The sequence below is a fragment of the Siphateles boraxobius genome, unplaced genomic scaffold, assembly GCF_051911475.1.
Source record: "Siphateles boraxobius isolate OS27281-9 unplaced genomic scaffold, OSU_SipBor_1 66, whole genome shotgun sequence".
NCBI classification, from domain to species: domain Eukaryota; kingdom Metazoa; phylum Chordata; class Actinopteri; order Cypriniformes; family Leuciscidae; genus Siphateles; species Siphateles boraxobius.
In genome coordinates this window covers 26,453,254-26,465,532 of record NW_027509193.1, presented here as the reverse complement: position 1 = coordinate 26,465,532, position 12,279 = coordinate 26,453,254, and the positions used below count along the sequence as shown (strand labels likewise).

The following is a 12,279-nucleotide window of genomic DNA, read 5'->3' as shown; positions in this document are numbered from 1 at the left end:
TTTGATGCAATACAACAGTGATGATTAATGTAGTTGCATTTAATAAAATAATTTACAAACTTTTTCAAGGTAAAGGGTGTTTTCTTTTTACAATATCATGAATTATTAATTCATAATTCATCATTGCGTTTTGGGGAGTTGCACTGCATGACATTTTACAACCTGAACTAACCCGGCCTTGTCAAAAAGGTAAAACTGTTTGATATTTTGACTTACTGACCTCAACAAATAACAGTCATGAAGGTCTGCAGGGGTCCACCTCACTATGATATCATTTCCTGTTTTGCATTACTGCATGTTTTCTGCATGTTGTATAAACAGCATTTTGTTATTTATTATTAATAAATTATTAGATAAGGCAAATGAGCATCATGACATTGATCATATAATTTCAGCTCATCTAACATTAAATCAAAGCAACAAAAAAGACGACAATGACAAGACAATGCACAATGACAATACACTGATTTTTTAAACAAAGGACACGCTCTTTTATAAATAAACGCCACGGACTTTTTCAAAGCACACAGACATATTGAACAACATGAAAGAGTGTTAGATCTTCTCTATCTCTAATGTAACATGGAGAGCATGTCTTGTGCTATCAGCAGCTCATCTTAAAGTCTTTACTATGATCACATCAGTAAACTTCCCAAACCTAATGTGAAACCAAGTAAGAGATTAAGAGAGGAAGGAACAAGAGCAGAAAGTACACAGATTGGGGAAAATAACAGAAGTCTTATTTATCAAGACATATTGAGACATCCAAAGACACGTGAGCTCAGAAAGCACATGAGCTGATCACAATGATAAGTGAGACAGTCTCTCCGTTCATAGCAGAGTGAGGGATGAACCTAGACAAAACAAAGTGACTCAATGTACTGCTTAATTTTAAGGTCAGCTAAACTTAGTCTTATAATTCTGGAGAACATTTGCCAGCCTGCAAATGTTAAGTTTCTGATTTGTGATTACTGATTTGTAAAAAAAAAAAAAAAAAAAATTAAGTTGCTTCTACCAGATCAGGCCAAACATTGTTCCTCATGATCCTCGCCAACTCCAAAAAGCCCCAGGCCCATGTCTTCTCACACACACACTCTGGGACGCATTTTCATTCTTTTCCTGTTAACTCTGAACTGTGAGTCAAGCCATGCACTGTTATTAAACACAGGCATCTTAAATAGACATGCTTATAGGGAAATGACCCAAGAATGATCCCCATGGATTTTGCTTTGCGGTAGAGCAGACGCCTAAAACCATCACATGACTAACAGCAAAATGAATCAGTCAGATCCACACATTTTTTCACATGGCCATGGGTGTCCAAACACCTTAGTCTAATTAAACTGATCTGGACTAGATTTAGACTGATCTGATATAGGCTTACATGAAGAAAGAATTGGTTTGATAGCAACTCATGTGAGACTGCATGTTTGACAGCATAAGAAGGATCGTGTACATGTGATGGAAGTTCATGTGAGCACTTGCTGATGACTGACACACAGACACTGAGGAAGTGGGCTATTAATTATGCTGAATGCAAAATTGCATTTATTTGTGTTTCTCATTTGTGAGGTGCATGTTTAGCTTACTTATTGTGACAAATGAGCCTGTCTCAACAGAAAACAGGCAAAATTGGAAAAGAAACTTCTCCTTAGTGACCTTAGAATGAATAAATAATCTGGCACATAATTTTAAGACGCTTTGAATTTTGATGCTAAAAGTATTATTTTATTAAGATTATTGATTCAGTAGTTGCATTTAATGAAATCTATTTATTACTAACTTGAATAATAAATTATTCTGACTATTGATCTAGTCATATGTCCATTGGAAATTCAAGTTTAAGTAAATTATAAATATTGATAGACTATGTTTTTTTCATGTAGCCTATATTAGCACTGTCAAATCGATGAATCGGGATTAATCACATATAACATAAAAGTTTGTTAATATAATTTATATGTATGTTATAGCCTATACACGTTATATAAACAAATTTATGTTAGATGCGATTAATCGCAATTAATCGAGTTGGCAGCACTTAACTTATATAATTATATAAACTAACAAGTAATTTATATCAGTAACATTTAAATCAACCTATCTATCTATCTATCTATCTATCTATCTATCTATCTATCTATCACTAACTTGAACAATTAATTAATATTGTCTCTATCTAGAAGGCTAGTCAAGTCCGCTTTTAAAGTTAATTCAGATTGTTTGCATGAATAAACAATATCATTGATCATCCCATTTAGTGTATGACTTAACAAACTTAAAAGGCACCATATCCACAAAATTATTGACAAACAAAACAGACAATTATGACGTCAGAAACAACAAAAACTTAAGCAAACTATCTGAAACCGTTACCTTGATGACATTCTCAAAGATCGTGTCCCTGAAGTCGAGTAGCGCTTTCTGGTCAAACTCTTTTCCGTGGATGATCCTCATTTGTTTGAGGAATGTGGATTTGCCGCTTTCTCCGGCGCCTAGCAGCAGGATCTTCACCAGACGCCGCACCGAGCGCCTCTCGCGCGCGAGCATGGCATCTATCTCGCGACTGCGCCGCTTCGCCTCGCGCTCCGGGTTCACATCGCGCTCGCGGGCTCGTTCTTTCCCGGTACTCCTGTCATCGTGAGCGGCCTCAGCGGGCAGCAGACACCGGCTCAGGGTGCGTACCACGCCAGCCATCCTTTACAACTTCGACACGGTTAGTTACCACCTGATGTATTCATTAAAGTGCCCGAGAACTTTGACTTTATGTTTTGTACAAAATCTACATGGAATAACGTTAGACTCAGCGGGCGCCGGCAAATATCTAACGTTATCTGTGAATATTTAGCGGTTAAAACAAACAATAAACGGAAAAAGCTGAAACACAATAAGCATTTTCCTCCATTATAAAGACATTTGTGATGGAAAAACCGTTGACACTGTAACGTTAGAAGTTCTTCCCCAGCAAAGCGACCACTGCTTTCCGCTGAAACTATGAAAAAAAGCAGCTGCCCACTAAACAAATCCGTTGGTCGTGGTAATGAAAAAGCACCAAGCGGTAAATGTTGTCAGGAAATGTTAATTAGCTGAAACACTTATTCCTTTATAATCTGGTAGCGACGTAAGTCCCGAAAGTTCATTCTGGAGGAGCGCGAGCGGCTTTCTGATGTTTCCTCTCAGTCAGTTTTGTGAAGTTTCTTTGCTGGACTGATCAGATGCCCCTCCTGCTGTGTAGCGCCTGGTCGGTAGGGGGCGCCAGCGAAATGGGCGTTTGAATGGACCTGAGCGGACCTGAATGAACCTGAGGGGGATTGCAGTGCCAGAAATGTCATACAGTGGCCCCAAGTCTGTCGTGGACTATTGTCGATGTGGCAGTGCTTACTAAAACTCGAAACTTAGCAAACGGCGTATCAAAAATGTATTATTGGCTAAAACAATTTGCATGATACACTCTGTACAAAGCAACTGGATCAGTGACAAATAAGGATGTCTGAGATGTAAATGGAGCAATCTTCATTTTGGTGTCATAATTTTTTTCCCAACATGTTAGGTCTACAGTGTCCAGCGGTGTAACATTGCAGGGCAAAAGTCATTAAAAAAATCAACCTTCTGAGTTGGTTCTTTTAAAGTCACCCTGTGCATCTGTGCACCCTGTGCATTTTTAGCATCTTTATGGATACTTAAGCTATAAGACATGAAGATTTTTTTTTTTCACAGGACCAAATGTAATTTTGGTGATCAAAGATGAGTTTTAAGGGATAGAATTATTGACTAAAGGGGACAAGATCTAATTTAAAATAGTCTTTAACATTGCCCTGTATAGCCGCGAGGGTTTCTTAATAAGCAAAATTGACACTAAATATACCGAAACAAATCGAAATCAAAGCGAATCGTAAAGCGAATCAAGAGCTTGTGAATCGAATCAGGAAACATGGAGACCAAGACCTTGTCACATGACAACAAAGTGGCTTTTTGATTGACAAACTTTTTTCAAATATTAATATTTTAAATGAAATCGATTCACTGCTTATCATAGAAAAATATTATGCAAAGCTACCTTTTTTCAGCCTTTTATTGATAAACAAGACAGTCAATTTTTTAAAAGTCAGTTTAATGTAATTTAGGTTGAAATAACTTAAAACATCCACGTTGATTGTACTTAAAAATTTAAGGGAGCAACTTTTTTTACATTGTATTTTTCTTACATATAGTTTTAGTACAATCTCATTATACGTAGGATAATAAATTCCTGCATTAATATTTTAGCAGGTCAAAGTGAGCTGCAATGTTGATATGGTATGACCAACTGAAGCCCACTTTATCACACACTTATTTAATCATGCCTGACAAATATTCTCTCTCTCTCTCTCTCTCTCTCTCTCTCTCTCTCTCTCTCTCTATATATATATATATATATATATATATATATATATATATATATATATATATATATAAACACATATTAATGGGTTGTTATGGGGACAAAAAAGGTTAATAAAATAAACTGTTCATTCAGCAGAGGGCAGTGTTAACCTGTACATACATTCATACATTTCCTTTTAGTCATGTTTTGCTAGTGGATGTACATCATTGTTTTTTTGTTTTTTAAAATGAACTCTGTCTGTTAGATTCATACGTGTCGAGCCGAAAGAAAAGAAAAGAAAAATCCCCTTTATTTATCTAGCGCTTTAGAATAGGCCTACAGATTGTTTCAAAGTTTTACAGTGATAACAGGAAAATGATGCATTTCGGCTGAAGTCAGTTCAGTGTTGGTTCAGTCATGTTGTAAAGTTCATTACAGTTATTAAATTAGTTCATTTCATCTATAAAGCAATTCTGCAAAAAATGATGTCTTTGTCCATGCTCAGTTCAGTTCTCATACAACAGCGTCAGTACAGTCAGATAAATAATATTGTTGAAAAGAAAAGTTTATAGCTTCATCCGCAAGTTAAAAAAACATAATGAGCTAATTTATTAAAACACCTTGAATGCAAATCAGTCATCATTAGTATGGCTTTGTTCTATTTTGTCTAATAAGACACTCTCATTATGTGATTAGACATACTGTCAACAATATAAAATAATATTTAATATTTAAATGTTTGCCCATGCACATGCAGCACAGTATCACAAACATATTTTTCTTATTAAAACCACAGGTGCAGTAAAGTAGAGCGGGCTAATTTAGTCCCACTGACCACCTACATATGAAAATCAGGGCTTCCGAAATTAGCATATAAATAGTGACAATTTTTTCGTTCCTCCTCCAAGTAGATTATTCAATGCCATTCACAGCACTGTAAAAAAAACACTCTCTGATTACTTTGGTCCCGATGCAGAGTTCTTAAACCTATTTGTCGAGTTGATGTGCTCAAGGAAAACATTTAATGGAAAAGCTTTCAAGTTGATTTTCAAGCAGGAGGTTAATTGGACTGGGTTTTGGAGGAAAAATGAAATTAACATGCACATGAAATGCAGCTGAAGAGGCTTTCAGAAAGCAACACGGCCATGATAACACATTTTCATCACCAAATCAGAAAGCAGCACAGAAATACAAGTATCCATTCTTCTCATTGGAGTAAATTGCACATTATAGCATTCTTGGAAAATGTGTTGAGGCGAGCTTAGGCTGAATAACCATCACCGCCATCCATGTTTCACACTATATGCTTTCAAGCAAAGGTGGCAATGGAGCACCAAGTGCTATAACTTTGGGTATTCATGTAGTTCATTCATGGGATAAAGCAAGAGTTTTATTTAATTCACCATGTAAGCATTGGAGCTTTTTAAATGTTACTGTTCTAACGTACTAAAATCAGACAACAATTATTATGGCATTAATAGCTGAATATAAACTGTTGGCAAGTCACTGAATAGGAGCCTTAAATATAGATGTCATTTCTTTCTCTTCTTTTCTTTTCTTTTTGGTGTATCGGTCAAAGTTATTGTATTCTGGTAAGTCTTTTACATATTCTGGCAAATGAGCATGTTGTCTATGTCAGCAAAAAAAAAAAAAAAAACATTCATTTGTGCATAACATTCAACATGCACTTTACATATGAAATCAGAACAGCATAGACTCTTTAAAAATATAGTCTTTAAAAGCCTTTTAAAAATCTTGTTAATAAACAGTCGTTTTAAAGGGACAAGTCACGCAAAAAATGAAACATTTGTCCTTTTGTACTCCCCTTCATGTTGTCAACCTGTACATCAAAAGGAGAATTTTTGAGGGATCTTTACCAAGCTCTTTTTTCTCAAGCAAGTACATAGTAGTGCAAAAAGTCCTATTTTTATGGTGATTTTTTGTTTTGGCGATGAACAATTGTTATAGGCCAAGAGCTTTAAAAAAAATGATGATTACAGAATGTTCATTTTTGGGTGAGCTAATCCTTTAACTTTGTTTTCTAAAGGTTATTTAAGACTATTCCTTAAGAACATTTAGAACAAAGCCTCCTTGAGCGGATAAAATAATGTTTTCAGGCACAAATGCTCGGAAAACACATTTTGCAAGGGAGTCAGAAAGTAAAACAGTCAGAAAACAGATTCAAAGCTTTGTCCAGTCTAATTAAGTGAGATAAGAATTCACTAAACCCAGCAGGCATCTGGTCTCAGAGGACTATACAGGGAAATGTCTAATTAAATAAACGGCAAATAATTAAATTTATGCTACTCTTTGATTCCAGCATATTGACGCTCTAACTCTCATACATGGAAAAGTGTACGTGTCATTAATAGAGGTCCGGACTTGATGGCCAGGTTTGAAGGTTTGCTGGAAGAAAAACAAACAAGGCCATGTTTATCAGGGGGAGGGAGAAAGAAATAATAACAAAAGAAAATAGCAATTGTATTTTTCACAAGCAGATACCAAATAAATAACATCAAATTTAAAGTGATAATATTAACATAAAAGAGCAGTGAACATTAAAGTCTGCATGAAATGGAAGTTGCAATAGTTTTTTCTTCCCAACTGTAAAATATTATCTTCCCTATAGGGAAGCCTGTTCCCTATTTTTACTAATTGTGAGTGAAATTGCTTCTTGAACAAGAAAAAAAAAGTAGGGCGGGACTTGATTTTGTCTATGGAAATTGATTGGATGGTTATTTGGATGGTTACTATTGGTCGATCTCATGTGAGTGACAGATTGTCCCGCCCTCACGCCAGTAAACGCGTCATCAGAGAAGAGAAGGGATGTAAAAGGAAGGAAAAGTTATTTTGATCAAAGATTATGAGGGCACATTTTTTAAATAAATTAAAAATGATGTGCACGGAAAAATCATTCATAATAAATACTGCAATATTCCATAAAGAAACAAGGTTTCACGGTGACTTTAAACACCTTCCAATGGTGCAGCTGATAACCTCTCCTAATCAAGGCAATGATCTTGAAAATGTGTTTTTGTTAACAAAGTTCTGAAACAGCACAATTTTCTCCGCACATTCACACATGAAAACATATTTAACAATGCGGAAAACATATTTATCTGTGCTTTGGTAAGCAGCTAGAAGAGGACCTGAACGCCTGGTGCTTCTCAGAAGCAAGGATGAGTGAAATCTGATCGCTTATAAGGTTGTGGGTGAAATAGGGAGATGTAGATGGCCTGAGACACAAAGGTTCTGATGTCTGTGACAGACACACTCCTTCATGGAGTCCTTTATGACATTTCAGTGCCGGTGCTCCTTGCAGATTTGATTGATGGATGCAGGGACCACTGCATTCAACAGATTGGCAAGCCATCTGCCATAGCAAATTGACACGCTCGAGACGTACGCAACACTTCCTGTAGCGATCTTCTGTGGAAGAAAGGCACAAACAAAAACCGCTGTAAGTGTGGCAATGAAAAGCTCAAAGTAGACTGAATTTTCATGTTGTGGGTTTTGAATATATTATGATAAAGGATACAAATTAGTTTGTGAATAATCTCTAAAGTACATGCCCAAGATTTTCAAAATATAATGTGTTTGCATTGATGTGCAAATTATATTTCTATATCTCTACTTGGCCTTTTACATATGCACTAATCCTAAACAAGAACCTGTCGCATTCAAAAGGAAGCAAACACACAGCGTTTCATTCTGAACAACACGAGATGCCCAGTCTTTTCAGGTCGTAAACATCTAATGTGATGTGTTTTGTTGAACGAAACGGATTTCTCCTCGTTTCAGTGAGCGGCGACAGATCCGAGGGCCTCTTCAATGGTGTTTACAATCACAGTGGAAAGTTGGTTTACCGTCAGAGTTGTTGTCTGCGAGTGACGCTTACTCTGAGAGGAACCCCCACCAACACCACATAAAGCAACAAGTTGTCTGCTTGTCAGGGCCCAACTGAAATTTCCACTGCGCTGCTCGTGACACACTCTCTCCAGGATTTTTCCTCTTTTCAAGCCCTTTTACTGTTTTTGACTTCTCATTTCAACAGCACAAATGTGTCAGTTACTTTCTGAAACACATGTGCATGAAGAGTGAGTATTAACCCATAAACGCTGCTACTCAAATCCTTTTATTACATAAAACACACCATGCAATGTTGTGTCAGCTGCAAAGTACATTCCTGTGTCCGTTTATGAAACAATATGTACAAATAGCATTAAAATCAAGGCTTTGGAGTAGGATATTACACAAAAAAAGTTTCTATATATCTTGGACATAATAGTGACAAATTTGTGTTGTTTTTCCAAAATTAATACCCCTCGAAACAAGGATGTACATCCCTGGATAAGATGCCATACAAACATTAACTAAAAAACATCCTGTCATTTAGATAAACACTGCTGTTTCATTTTATTAAACAGGTGATAAGGCTGGCATCAATCTCAACAATAAATATATATATATATATATATAATTATATACACATCTGTATGCTGTGTTTAAAATCGCAAGGGTCAGAATAAGGGTAGTTGACATCAATCATTCAATATTTCTTTTCATAACTCTTTTATAATTATTACACTAGAAGTTTTAATGACTTCATACATTCAGGGCGTGAATGACAATAAACACCTAAAATATACATTTTCCCTTATAAATTCACATTAACCTAAAATGTGAAAATCCTATTATTTGTAAGCTAGCCGTAAATCATGGTGTGTATAAATGGCAAACAGTAAATCATCTCTAAAGACGGTACATGGATAATAATATTTGGATAAGGCTTACAATCAGAAACAGCTCTCATTGTGATAACATCTAGAGAACATGAGAGCCCACTTTAGTACGTCAATGACAGCTTAAACGGCCTCCAAAATAATGCCAACATAAAAATAAAAAAAATAAAATCCACAAAGTTGAGCTCAGCATGTAAATACATATAATGCCAATGAACTACAGTATGCTTAAAACCTTGGCAAGTATTTAGGTAGCAGCTGAAATGGGCACTGAGAAAAAACACATGTGTGTTATCTGTATAAAGACTAACCTAGAAAACACATTACAATATGGGCTTTTATTAAAATAAATATAGAAGTGACAAACAAACTATATTAACTTCTGTAATGTGCCTTTAAAGATAAAAAGTACATACTGTATACTCCAACATTAATTGCATCTGATTGAATTTACAGTTATACACAGATATCAGCCAGAATAAAACTTTAGCAAAATGCAGTGGGCAGCACTATATTGAGCATTACAGGTGAATGCTGGAAAGGATAATGTTTTATTGACAACAGCTTCGGTTCAGGAGAATAATAGAAAAGAATCTCAGGGGTGAGAACATTTCCACTGCCTACTATGTGACCCTCAGGTGCAACACATGGAGCCGTTCCTCGACCGTGCGTTTTCTTTTTTTTGACAGCAGAGAGAAACGCACCTCACCAAGCTGTGGCCTATGACAGAGTCACTTCCTGTTCACAAGCCTGTGCTGCATGCACACATTTCCCCCAATGTGGAAACAGACGGCAGAAACTTGCTTCCGTGATTAGGTTACAGCAGGTCCTGCTCCACCCAGACCGTCTTCTTCTGCTCCTCAAAAATCTTGTCCTTGATGATCTTGACGAGATCCTCCACCCCACCCCACGAGTCAGGCTCCACGCTCGCGTACAAGCACGGCAGCGTCTCCAGCTCCTTCTCCTTGGAGCGACACATCTTCAAGAACTCCTCCTCAGAGTCCACCTTCAGAGGGAGCCGTCTGCTCGAAGAAAACATCACAAACTATTACTAAGATGTCTAAGGATCAGCCGCCCATGAATAATGAATCTTCAGACTGGAACTGAATAATTAATATGACATGCATTCAAGGGTGCAATGAGTCTGAAGAGCTTGAAAGACTGCTTGCCTTAATTTTTTGATGTTCCTTTCACAGATTTTGATGAAGATCACGATGGGGTAGATCTCTCTCCTCAACAGGTCTTTCACACAGCTCAGATCAGCTTCCAGAAGACAGTGCTTATTCTAAGAAGCAAAAGACTGATTTAATAGAATGTATTTTCTTTTTTAAACTATACACTTTCATTTTGTTGTGTTTGTGTGTTAACAATTAAAGACACACTTAATAAACTATATTGTAAATGTCCATGTATCATTTAAACCAGAAAAGAGAATTGAGAACTCATTCAGCAAGGTGTCGGTTCTCGTTTTTGTCCTGTTTTTGGCACACATCTCTTAACAAGATTTGCAGTGGAAAATTAGACTCATCTCCTGACACATTAGCAAGTGAAAAACAATATGATGCCTCTCATCTAACCACCTGATAAAACCCCAACAAGCAGATTGCATCTGCAGCCATCAGGAGCCGTCTGTCTCCTACATACTACTGCCGATTCCCCTCTCAGTGAGACTTTTTGAGTTTCCATGTTTACCATATGTGATAGGCTTTTACATTAAAGCAATGACCGACGCACACATATAGAGCACAAGTTAAATCTGTTTATCATACAGTATAAAGCGATCATATCTTGGATTAAAGCGCTCAATTCATATGGATTTGTTTTATGGCGCCTTTTTGGATCTTCGAAATTTTGGTTACCTGAACTTTCAAATGGAGGGACAGAAACTTCTCAGGTTTCATTAAAAATATCCTAATTTGTGTTTCTTATGGATTTGTAATGAGAGACATGAGGGTCAGTAATGAATTTTCGGTTTTTGGGGTGAACTAACCCTTTAACCCCTTTTAAAAATGACAAGTGTGAAACATTCCTGGCCTTAATTATTATTTAAAAAGTTAGGCCAGGGCTAGGTGTAGTGTGAAAATCCCATTGGTGTCTTAAGGAAAGGGTTAAGCACTCACCAAGAGGAAGCTCTTCTAAACGATACTGCTTGGCAAAACAGCAAGCACACACATACTGACAAGCTTCTTGAGTAAGCAGAAGATGTGACAGCACATAAAAGCAAAAATATAATTTAACTGTTATTAAATTATTCTGAAAAGAACATTTATTACTGTACCTTAAAGGCAACCGCTTCGATATTTTCTGGGGTGATGCATTCATATGTGCCTGCCTGCTTTTCCTTGGAATAAATGATGGGCTCTATCTTCTGTTTCATGAGGAATTCATCTTTTGTCACAATGTCTGGAAAGAAGATGAATTCATAGTTCTTGTAAGCAGGCATGTCAAGGAAAACATTGCTTGCAGGGAAGACAATCGCAAGGATATGGTACTGATTCGATCATTCTTAAGTAGTTACAGTTCGTTAAATGTTATATTTATGATTAACTTGGTACTTTTGAAGCACACCATTACAATTAAACTCTGTTGTGGACACTTAAGTCTCACATTCAATTAAACAAAGAGTCTTTTCGACTGATTCATTAAAAGACCAGGTAATAAGATTCAATTCTTTCATGAATCTGACTATGGCACCTCTCTCTTCGCATTCAGATTCTTACAACCTCTGAAGCTGAAACTATTTATTTTGCCATGGCGCAGCAGAGTCAGTATAGCACAACAAAAAAAAACGTTTATGAATGCAGATTTTACTTGAACCATTAATGAATTGAATGTCGTCAAAAATCATGGGGTTTCTTCATTTTACTCGTTTAAAAAAAATAAAATAAATATGGTGCCAATTAAAGATAGCCTGACGATCGGTTAATTCAGTTTTCAGTTCTTAGATATTACCAATAAATGGTGCCATCAAATGAATACAAACAAACAGACAAACAAAAACAAATAAATTAATGCATATAGTCCTGAATATTGGTTATTAGGCACTTACGCATAACCACCAGTCGATCTCTATGCCCTGCTCTACTGAAAACCCACTCTACATTAATAACTGATAAAGTTCATTTCTAACTGTAACAGCTGGATTTGTCTGATATATTTAGTAAGGTTTATTAC

At 36.4% G+C, this 12,279-nt stretch overlaps 2 protein-coding genes across 4 annotated transcripts in view; both read right to left on the bottom strand.

Annotated features, from left to right (window-relative positions):
* The window catches only part of gna12a (guanine nucleotide binding protein (G protein) alpha 12a), a 39,528-nt gene extending 36,294 nt beyond the window's left edge, over positions 1–3,234 (bottom strand). Inside the window, exon 1 of the mRNA XM_077213321.1 lies at positions 2,377–3,234. Coding sequence (XP_077069436.1) covers positions 2,377–2,697 — 321 coding nt within the window. The 5' untranslated portion in view covers positions 2,698–3,234. The remainder of the gene's footprint in view (positions 1–2,376) is intronic.
* Positions 3,235–8,480: 5,246 nt separating this feature from the next.
* card11 (caspase recruitment domain family, member 11) overlaps positions 8,481–12,279 on the bottom strand; it is a 29,861-nt gene continuing 26,062 nt past the window's right edge. The window contains exons 22-24 of one of the 3 annotated variants that reach the window (XM_077213318.1): positions 11,384–11,508; positions 10,275–10,390; positions 8,481–10,127 (exon numbers count right to left, since the gene is read on the bottom strand). In XM_077213318.1, the coding sequence (XP_077069433.1) occupies positions 9,923–10,127; positions 10,275–10,390; positions 11,384–11,508 (446 nt within the window). In that variant the 3' untranslated portion in view covers positions 8,481–9,922. Of the gene's footprint in view, positions 10,128–10,274; positions 10,391–11,225; positions 11,292–11,383; positions 11,509–12,279 lie in introns of those variants that run through there. The other 2 variants (XM_077213319.1, XM_077213320.1) reach the window with 2 other exon arrangements.